Source organism: Culex pipiens, chromosome 3 (assembly GCF_016801865.2).
Source record: "Culex pipiens pallens isolate TS chromosome 3, TS_CPP_V2, whole genome shotgun sequence".
Classification (NCBI taxonomy): domain Eukaryota; kingdom Metazoa; phylum Arthropoda; class Insecta; order Diptera; family Culicidae; genus Culex; species Culex pipiens.
In genome coordinates this window covers 157,594,849-157,605,446 of record NC_068939.1, presented here as the reverse complement: position 1 = coordinate 157,605,446, position 10,598 = coordinate 157,594,849, and the positions used below count along the sequence as shown (strand labels likewise).

The 10,598-nt window shown below is 37.5% G+C and overlaps 1 protein-coding gene across 1 annotated transcript; it reads left to right on the top strand.

Moving 5' to 3' along the window:
- Positions 1 to 275: 275 nt before the first annotated feature.
- Positions 276 to 7,714, top strand: LOC128093406 (uncharacterized). The gene is made up of 3 exons (XM_052710007.1): positions 276 to 582; positions 1,129 to 1,919; positions 7,655 to 7,714. The coding sequence occupies exons 1-3, from the start codon at positions 276 to 278 to the stop codon at positions 7,712 to 7,714; spliced, it is 1,158 nt and encodes a 385-aa protein (XP_052565967.1).
- The last annotated feature ends 2,884 nt before the right edge of the window (positions 7,715 to 10,598 follow it).

Here is a 10,598-nt window from a genome sequence, read left to right as displayed (position 1 = left end):
GAGGATCTTGAAACTGTAACGGAATACCTTTAGAAAAAGTCATTTACATTATTTTATTTTTTTTCAAAAGCTAGAGCTGTTTTAATGTACTTTTCCCTTCATTACATTCCAACATTCTGACATCACCAGCTATGTTGATCTTATCCGATTCCAGCTCAAATCCGATTCCCTAGCTTCGTCAAATTTGATGGGCCCGATAATTTCATTTTTTTCAATTTTTTCGGAAATTAAAAGCAACACTCACGTGATTGCTTGCATTCACTTACCTCTCGACTATGGCGTTGTTCGGACCTACGCTTCTACTCGTGGCCATAGCTGGCTGTCTGGCAAGCGAACGCTACCTGGCAGAGCTGACCAGCTACACCATCGCGGTGATTCAACATCTTTCCCTTGGACAGCCGGGTGGGACATTCGAGTGTGTCGTTGTGGACCTGCAGCGAAGAAACCCCTTCGATACCGTGCTCGGTGATGTTCTACGCTCGCCCAAGCTTGATCACGTGGTGAAGTTTGTGATTGGAAGTAATTTTGAGGGAGATCCCGAGGAGTACCCGAGGGATCCGTCGCTGGTTTTGGTGCACGCAGGTGCTAGCTACGTCAATGTCAGACAGATACCGAACAATTTGGCGCACACTTTTTTTCAGTTTAGTGCCAAGACAAAAATGCTGGTTTTTGTAAATCTGGATTATCGTGGAACGCATTTCCACTGCATTAATGAATTGGTAGCAGGATTTCGGTTCAGCAAGGTAGCATTTTTGGGAACGAATCAAAAACTGATAGTTCGGACTTCAAATCAAGGCCAGATTCAGTATGTGTGGCAACACTTTCCAAGTTTCGAAAATCTTTTAAGAAGTAATGTGCAAAACATGCATGGATCGGCTATTAAATACACAACACTTGATCCTACGTTCAACACTGAACATATAGCTGAATTAATTGTCCATTTTCAATGGATTTCAGAAATGGCAAAACATTTGAATGCTACATTACGACGCATTTTGAATCCGTGCAAAGAAGATAAATTAGTAAATTTATGTTTCAAAAAGTTCATGTCTCATAATGACATTGACATTACGTTAGATAGACTTTTTGTAGCAGCAAACAACACTATGGATTTGATATACTTGAAAGATCCCGAGACCAATGTAATTCTGGTGCCAAGAGGTAGAACGCTGAATGTTTTTGAGCTGTTCAAAGCACCGTTTACAACCGAAGCATGGATTTTGCTACTGTTGATCATCATATCGCTAGAAGTGCTCAGTTTCATACTGCCTTCCCAGTTCAAGAATGATCCCGCGCTCTTTTTGATCTGTGGACTGGAACGCTACGATTTGCACAAGGCCAAGCGCTGGGAAAAAATGATTTTTTTTGCATTTATAATCTTCTTCTTTCTAATGACAAACGCGTACGAAACTAAAATCATTTCCATGATGGCCAGCAAGCCAACGCATAGATCCATCAAGACAATTGAGGAGCTGGTTAAAGCTGAAATTCCGACAAAAGCAAACTTCAATCATGTTATCAAATTAGATTTGGGTCAATTAAACAAAACCCTTCAGAATGCAACGGAAGATCTGTCCTCAATGGATGGAGTAAGCGCCTATCTAGCAACCAGAACCAAGTCGGAAATATTCCTTCCCATTTACCACTTTGACTACAGTCTGCAACGGACATCGTACCTGATCATGGCAGAAACGCTCGGACTGCTAATCGGAGCTCTGCAGACCAGTGATCGTAACCCATTGCAGGGCGTTCTGGAGGCCTCGCACGCAACTTTTGTCGAAGGTGGACTGTTGGACCATTACACCGAACGGATGAAAATGAAATATTTCTACCATCGTCGCAGAACCCAACCGCAGGCGGAAAATGGAAGGACATTGCTCGGAATTGATGATCTCGCGCCAGCGTGGATCGCATTAGGGGTTGGTTTTGTGGCAAGTGTTTTGCTGTTTTGCTGCGAGTTACCAGTTGGATTTTATAAGCAAAAACGGGCCGCAGTGAAGCGAATCGTACATGTTAACCCAGTTGGTAAAATAAATAAATAAATTGTCACAGATTCACTATAGGGGGTCCAATTTCTTTGGGTAACAAAAATCTCGGGAACGGGAACAATCGGGAATTCCTGAAAAAAATGATATTTCGTCTGCTGTGTGCTATCTTGTGACATAGACTATTTTGGTCGAAAATGAGTAAATGATGACGTTTTGCTATACTTAACAAAACACTAAAAGATGCTTTAACCCGATTTTGGGAACACGCTTCCGTTTCCCGGATATCACAATACATACTTGTGACATAGACCAATTTATCATCAAAATGATCGCGCACACTTGTGACACGTCATACATGTTGTTGGAAAATGTGGAAAATGTTACATATTTTTCACAAATTTGTGTTGATACTTTTTTATTAAGAGCAATTCCGCCTTTTGATTTTCAAAATTTACTGATTAAGTGGATTAAACCATTGATTTGAGCTTATTTTAGTTTGTATGGGAATTCTGTGCACACTTGTGACACGTAGTACAATTTTACTTTCAAAACACACTTGTGACACGTGCTTTTCAGATTTTTGATTACATAATTTACTGTATCTTTTAAAACCAAATTAGTTAAAACTTGGAGCGTTTGTTAAGCGATAGTATACAAACCGATTGCTTCAAAAAGTTTGGCTCTATAATTCATGGTTTTGGAAATATTTATCATCAAGCTTTAGAAATCGATTTTCTAGAAAAGTACTAAATTGTCGTTGTCACAAGATAGCACACAACAGACGATTTCTTGAAAATTATTCTGATCTTGGTTTAAATTTTAAAATTTGTTTTGTAATCTTGTGAGCTGTACTTTGTAAATCAAAATTGAAATAACAACCCGTAGTATTAACATTTGCATGAAAAATGTGTTTTGAAATGCATCTTACACCTGCCCAGTTGTTTTGCAATCATTAGTTTTCAAAATATCAAAGCATTGACAAAATTTTTATTTCGTCGAAAAAAAAAAGTTTGCGGTACTGTACATTGGAATTTCACAAACATTCAAAGTAGTTTTAATCGATCCCAGACATACTAAATATGATTTTAAACGAAGGGAAATGCATTTCAGATTGTTTTCAGTTGATGAGATTTTCATTAAAATTTTGGAGTTTCTTGAAAAAAAATGTCGCTCCTGATTTTTCGGACCGATTGAATTCTTAAAAAAAATATTTTGAATTCTGAGGTGACTTTAATAGCCATAGTTTTCTTGTTAAAATATGAGGTACAGATGTACCATTACTTGGATTGCTGCTATGAAATAAATCATTGTATTTTTTAAATTAATTAAGTTTGTAAGATTTCAAACAAAATACATATAAATTTAAGGTAAAATTGTTAAAACAAAGACAAATCCTTCAAACCAAGTTTTGTTTACGAAAATATAGATTCATATTGCATTTTTTTTTCGAAACAACTGTTCAACTGAAAATTTAGAGATTTTTTTTTAATGTGTTTCAAAAACAAATTAAATTTAATGTTTACAAACTAATGTTATCTTCTCCTAGTGGAAAATTGTCTGAAAAATCTTAAAAAACATTCCATTTTCCGATTGAAATTCATATTCGTTGAGAAAATCATGTGTTCCGCCCGTGTGGATCAAACGAACCGCGCACTGGACTCATAATCCAGAGGTCGCCGGTTCGAATCCCGCGGAGGGCGCCATACTTAGGACATACACTTAGGAGCCCAGGGCGGCAAAGCCCTTGTAGATAAAAGGAAGACACTAGTGGTTGGTACTAGCAATGGTGGCCGACAGCTATAAAGTCAACTTCGTTGAGAAAATCATGAAATTTTTTCATGACAGAATATTAAAATAATCCTATTCATCATATTTTTTAATAAATGTAAAGGGGTTACGTGCATGTCGAAAATCAAATAAAATCATAGTGTCGGGAATTTATTAAATCCTCTAAAAAATGATTTTTTTATCACTCCTGAAAGTTTTATGAAGATTTTTCATGATTAAACTGAGTAAAAGACGATTTAAGCTCAAAAGCTTTGCTATGCGTAAAGCAACCTGTCAAACTTTCTGTTCGTTTTTTCCTCTAAACACCGAGTTGATTTACGGGTGCCACGATAACTCGAGACGGGATGGACCAAATTGGCTGAAATGTGAGGTGAAGACTCTCAAGACACATCCCGTATGCAAGATGAAGCCTGATTTTGAAATTCTGCTTTTTTTTTAAAAAAATACCAAAATCAAAAACTAAGGTTTTTTTTAAATATGAAAAACATTAAAAATATTTTTATCTTTTTTAAAAATAAACTTTTGAAAATTGGCCTCGTCATGCACACAGAATTGGTTTAACGCAGTGGTGCCAAACCTTTTGGCCCTGGGGGCCAGATCTGATTTTTCTGAAGCAGTGGCGGGCCGGAACTAATATTTGATAAAAGTTGAAAAAGTAAACACATTTTTTTCATTTTTTTTAGTAAAAACATAAAAGAACTAGTGTTGCAAATATGATTCATATATCTTGATTTTAAGAATGAAAAACAAAGATAACACTCAAAAATGTGTTTATTTGACTTTTTTAATTTTTGTTTGTTTAAAATTGTATAGATATTGTTTTTGACGATTGCAATTAAATACCTTGATATATTTTTTAAATACTATTTCAATGATCGTTGCAATTTTTTGAAGTTATTGGTACATTTTTTTATATTTTTAAAATATTTGCAGCGATCTATTTTCAGTATGAGTTATTTGATTTTTTAAGCTTTTTTTTTAAACTTTATTACTAAAAAGTTGTTCTGGAAAAATACATAAGTTTTACTTACTTATTTATTTAAAAAAAGAAAATAGTAAAAAACTTCAATTTGAAGTAAACGCAGTTAAAACTGAAAGAAATAACATTTAGTCTCTTTTTTCTAAATTTTAAGACAACAATCCAAGTTTTTTCATAAATTTCACAATTTTACGAAATTGATAGTTTTGTTTTCCTGCACAATTTTTCAGTTAAAAAATATCAATATAAAAATTATAAGAATTAAATTCAAACATGAAGATTGTTTTTATAATATGTTGAAATTTGATCTCAAGCTTATTTTTTTAATTCAGACAATAAATTAATTTATTTAATACTTCATGAACTGCCTTAAGGGCCGGTCATAGAACTATTTTGAAAAGCCGTCGCGGGCCGGATAAAATGGCTTCACAAGCTGGATCCGGCCCGCGGGCCGGACGTTGGGCAGGCCTGGTTTAACGGGTTCACCAAAATTTTTAGCCGATTTGTTCGAAGAAATATTGAGATATTTTCTTTATTGGATTAGATATTGTGGCACCCGATTTTTTAAACTGCTAACATAAACACCTATATCTTGACAACGTTACAACCAAATGTCTTGAAATTTGTTCTGTTAATAGATGAAAATGTATATTATAATGTCCTGAAAACAGGTTTCAAAAAAGTTCAAGTGTGTGCTCATATCAACCCCTGACATTTTTGCTGATTTACATGTATGAAACCCCTTAACATTCCAACGCCCAAGGCTCCAAAAAAAGTTGGAACGGTAACTTCAACTCGCTGATTCTCGGGCATAACTCACCCAATCAAGACAATTCTTTTTTCCAGTGATTTGTTAGGATGTCTAGATGATCCTAGAACTTTGCAGAACTCAATTTGATCAAATCTGTTATTTCTGCGATCAAAAACATCGTTCCAACTTTTTTTTTCGCGTGTAAAAAAAACACCCAAAATTCCGCGGAGGCTGTTGTTTTTAAAAATAGGTGGAACGATGTTTTCAGTCGCAGAAATTGCAAATTTGTTCAAATCAAGTTCTGCAAAATTTTAGGATCATCTAGACATTCTTACAAATCCCTGGAAACAAGAATCGTCCCGATTGGTTGAGTTATGCCCGAGAACCAGCGAGTTGAAGTTACCGTTCCAACTTTTTTGGGAGGCTTAGGCGTCCGTGTTAGTTGGACATGCGTTGGGCGTTCCAGTGATAACTGATTTTTTAACCTTTTCAAAATTTTATGAAAACTTATTCTTAAAGTACTTTGAACACTTCTCACGGTCAGTATAATCCCAAACCATTAAGTACGTGTTTAATTTGTACTCTTTATTTGACGGAATAATCTTAAACCTTTTAAAGTCACCCCGGCTATCAATTCCCCCGAGGAGGGGTAAATAACACAGGAAAATCAAATTTTGGTATTACTTGGGCAAATAACAGAGTCCAAAATGTGCCCTTGGTTGCCTAGGTATAGATGTTAAAATACCCTGAAATCATACCAAAATGTAGTAGGTGGAAAAAAAATTCTTTATGTAAATGCCGAGGAAATTGAATTAAGTTAGGATTTTCTTTTTGTAGATTTCCAATTTCTATGTTTAAAATTCTGAAAGAATTGTAAGAGAAAGAGAGAGAGAGAGAGAGACAGAGAGAGAGAGAGAGAGAGAGAGAGAGATAGAGATAGTAACAAAACAAAATCTAGACTAACCCAGTTAAAACAAACAAATCAAAAAAACAACATTTGTGTGGTTTTGTCTAGAAAGACGCTACAATCTACAAAAAATCACGTTGTTTATGAACTGTCCTTTCAAGTAGGGGAAATATACCCTTTCTAATCAAACACCTATCTTCGTCATATGGAGAGTTTGATGTTCGATTAAAGCTCCAAAAATACTATTTAGGCTATAAACTTACCAGCAACAGCACCGCCTCGAGTAAGCACGCAAATTTATGCCATTTACTGGCCAAAAAGATCAAATTTAATGCACTTTTGATCATAATTTCTATTTTGCGAGACCATTTCTCATCATTTTGGAGGCACACACATCCACACGCAAGATCAGAGGTTAACTGCTTAACGAAAGTCGCCATCAATATCTTTTTACTTGCGCTAACGATTTCATAGCGCTTAAGATATAAAATTGCTTCCAACTACCGGCAACATGTTCTTTTGACCATTTCTTAGTCACCCACTTGAAAAATAATCCCGAAAAATGTAAATAAATGTAAGTAAGCAGCGCCATCAAAAAAACAAACGCGCTAAGTCATCTGACGTTTGAATTTTGACTACCCATTCCAATCGAAGGTTGAAGAAAACCGAGCGAGAAGCGAAGGCAAATAAAGAACAAAGGGTGGCCACCAACACCACCAGCAGCGCTCGTGGTGTTGCCAGGAAACTTTCTCCATAAATGCTATTTTTCGTGAGTGTTCGTTCAAAATTCAATCAATTTTGGCAGCACGAAGCAGACCCAAACGAGCGTTGGAAGAAAAAAAGAACTAAGCTGAAAATACAAAAATGGGCGTGGCCCAATGCACACGACTGATTAGAATGCGTTTTTGAAATATTTTTTTGAAGTGCTTGTAAAAGGAATAGCATAACTTTTAATAAAATTGAAAATAAACAGAAATGTTCACAAAAAGTTGCTCTACTCGTTGGTGTACTTGGTTTTACTGAATTTCAAGGAACACTCCAGATTATCCAGCATCATTCAAACAAGACCGCTTACTAGGCTTAAAATGGGTTTATTTCCCCTATATTGCTGTATCTGATTTTTTTCACTCCAATTAAATTAATTGTTTCATCAGCGATATTGCTTGATTTCATGATAAGAAATCATTTGTAATTTCTTGACGTAAATCTTTTCCATTACTAACTAAACATTTATTCGTTAGCATGACGTGCTCCAGGTCAGCGGTATTCCTCTTAGTGACAGCAGCTTTCACCCTGGCTAGTGGAAACTACTTCGCAGAGCTGACGAGCTACACAATTTCGGTGATTCAATATTTAACGCGTCGCCAAGTTGGAACATTCGAGTGTATTTTCTTCGACTTGCACCAGCGACCCGTGCTTAACAGTGCGTTCGATGAAGTGCTACGATCACCTCGCCTTGACCACGTGGTGAAACACGTGGTCGATGGAAATTTCCAAGGGGATCCTCACGCGTATCCGAAAAATCCCTCGCTGTTGATTATTCACGCTGGAAGTGTATTTTCCGATGCTAGAAAATTTTCTAAGAAATTTATGAATTTGATAATGGATTGTAGGGCGCATACGAAAATTTTGATTTTTGTAGACATGATTGATGGAAGATACTTTTACTTTATGAATGATATGATAGCGGCATTTCGATTCAGTAAGGTTGCATTTTTGGGTACTAATCGAAAGTTGGTAATAAAACCAACAAAGGAAGGCCAAATTCGGCAAATGTGGCAGTACTTTCCGCCTCCCAAAGATCTTTTAACGAGTAATTTTCGTGACTTGCGCGGATTTGCTATCACCTATACGACAATAGATCCCAGCTATAATCATATGCCAATGTTGGAACTAACAGTTAATCGTCGTTGGATTCAGGAAGTGGCAAAGCATTTGAACACAACTTCGCGAAGGGTTTTGAATCCGTGCATAAAATATCCACTGCTCAGTGAATGCTTCCTACTGTTCATGTCTAATAGCTTTATTGACGTGACGGTGGATGTACTGTTCCCGACCATAAAAAATTCAATGGATTTGATTTATTTGAAAATACCAGACACCCACGTTGTTCTGGTACCCAGAGGCCGCACCTTGACCGTATTTGAGCTGTTTGTGGCTCCATTCACAACAGAAGCATGGGCTGCACTTCTGGTGATTATCATCTCGCTGGAATTGGTCAGTTTCACGATGCCTTCCTTCTTCAGAAATGATCCCGCGCTGTTGTTGATCTGTGGACTGGAACGTTACGATTTGCACAAGGCCAATCGCTGGGAGAAGATGATTCTGCTGGCGTTCATCATCTTCTTCTTTCTGATTACAAACGCTTACGAAACGAAGATCATCTCGATGATGACCAGCAAGCCAACGCTCAGGACCGTCAAAACTATTGAGGAGCTGGTGGCGTCTGGCATGCCAACCAAAGCACCTTTCAAAAACCTTGGTAATTTAGATTTGAGCTTGTTAAAGGGTACCCTCATGAACAGCTCCGATACCCTGTTCGAAATGGACCACACCAGCGCATATCTTGCTACGAGAATCAAGTCGGAGTTGTACCTTCCCATATTTTACAGTGATGATCATTCGCAACAAGGCTCGTACGTTATTATGGATGAAACGTTGGGATTACTTGTTGGGGCGATGGCAACATCTGACCATAACCCGTTGCAGGAGTTTCTAGAGTGGTCAGAGAGTGCGTTTTTCGAGGCAGGGTTCTTTGACTATTTCAAAGAGTGTCACGTGGTGGAAAGTTTTTACCGTCGCTTACGATTCAAACCTATGACCGTTATAAAGACCATGCTTGCAATTGAAGATCTATCGCCGGCTTGGCTAGCACTGGGTATTGGTTCTGCCAGCAGTTGTTTGCTCTTGGTTGTAGAGCTCCTGATTGGATGTTATAAAAAGAAACGGGTCGGTTTCAAACGGGTTGTCCGTGTTAAACCGATTGAAAAATAATGTGGCTATGAGAGGCAGATTGAAGACGAATTCACTAAAAATTGGACGAAAAGACATCTCTAAGCACATAAATAATGGACGGTTTGTTTAATTCAGAGTCAATTATAAAATTATTTAAATATATTTACAGTAAAATCATTTCTCAACAGTTGTCAACAGTTAGCACTTGCCGTACGTCGTTTTTTGACGTTTCGAGAACACCACGTGTTCGGCCAGGGGCCGACTCCGCGGGGGCCAGAACCACCAACTCACCGATTCCTTCCAGCAGCAGACGAAGCGGACGACCAGTGGACCAGAGTTCGGGCGGTATAAATAAAACACCGGATTCAAGTGCTCCGAGAGGCGACTTGCCTGCTCGGATGCTTAAGCGTAAAGAGAACGATTTATTCACTTAAACTTAACTCGAAACATTTGTCCTAAAAGCTAATTACAAGTTCTTCAATCACAGATCGTAAATAAACAAATGTCAAATCTACCCTACGTTGTGTTTGTGTATCAGTGTGGTGACATTTAGTAATTCACCACATTGCTTTGGCGAGGGGTACTTCTTTACACAGTACTAAGGAGGAGTTAGGGTGGAGTGGCCAATGGTTGGCTGCAACACCACGTTTTAATGTTTGACCTTGAGTAAACAAAAATAGAGTACGCAATGTAAACAATAACAAACAAGTTTTATTTGATTGACAATTCTGTGCATTGTCTCAAAGTTTGGTTGAATTTGGTTGTCAGAGTCCTGAGTTATAACTAGAAACGTTTACGGTAGTCGGGCATGTACGTGTGCCAAATGCGTTCTGACCTTTGGGGTAATTCTCTACGAACTCACACGAAATCGGGAAAATTTGCCCCGACCCCTTTTCAATTTGCGTAAAACTTTGTCCTAAGGGGTAACATTTGTCCCTGATCACGAATCCGAGGCCCGTTTTTTGATATCTCGTGACGGAGGGACGGTACGACCCCTTCCATTTTTGAACATGCGAAAAAAGAGGTGTTTTTCAATAATTTGCAGCCTGAGACGGTGATGAGATAGAAATTTAGTGTTTTTTTTTTTTCGATGAAAAATACGTTTTTTAGGAATTCTGAGTAAGCCATCAAATTGAGCGTACAATTTTACACAAAAGTCCTTTTGACACCAGATTTCTATCTCATCACCGTTTCAGGCTGCAAATTATTGAAACCTCTTTTTTCGCATGT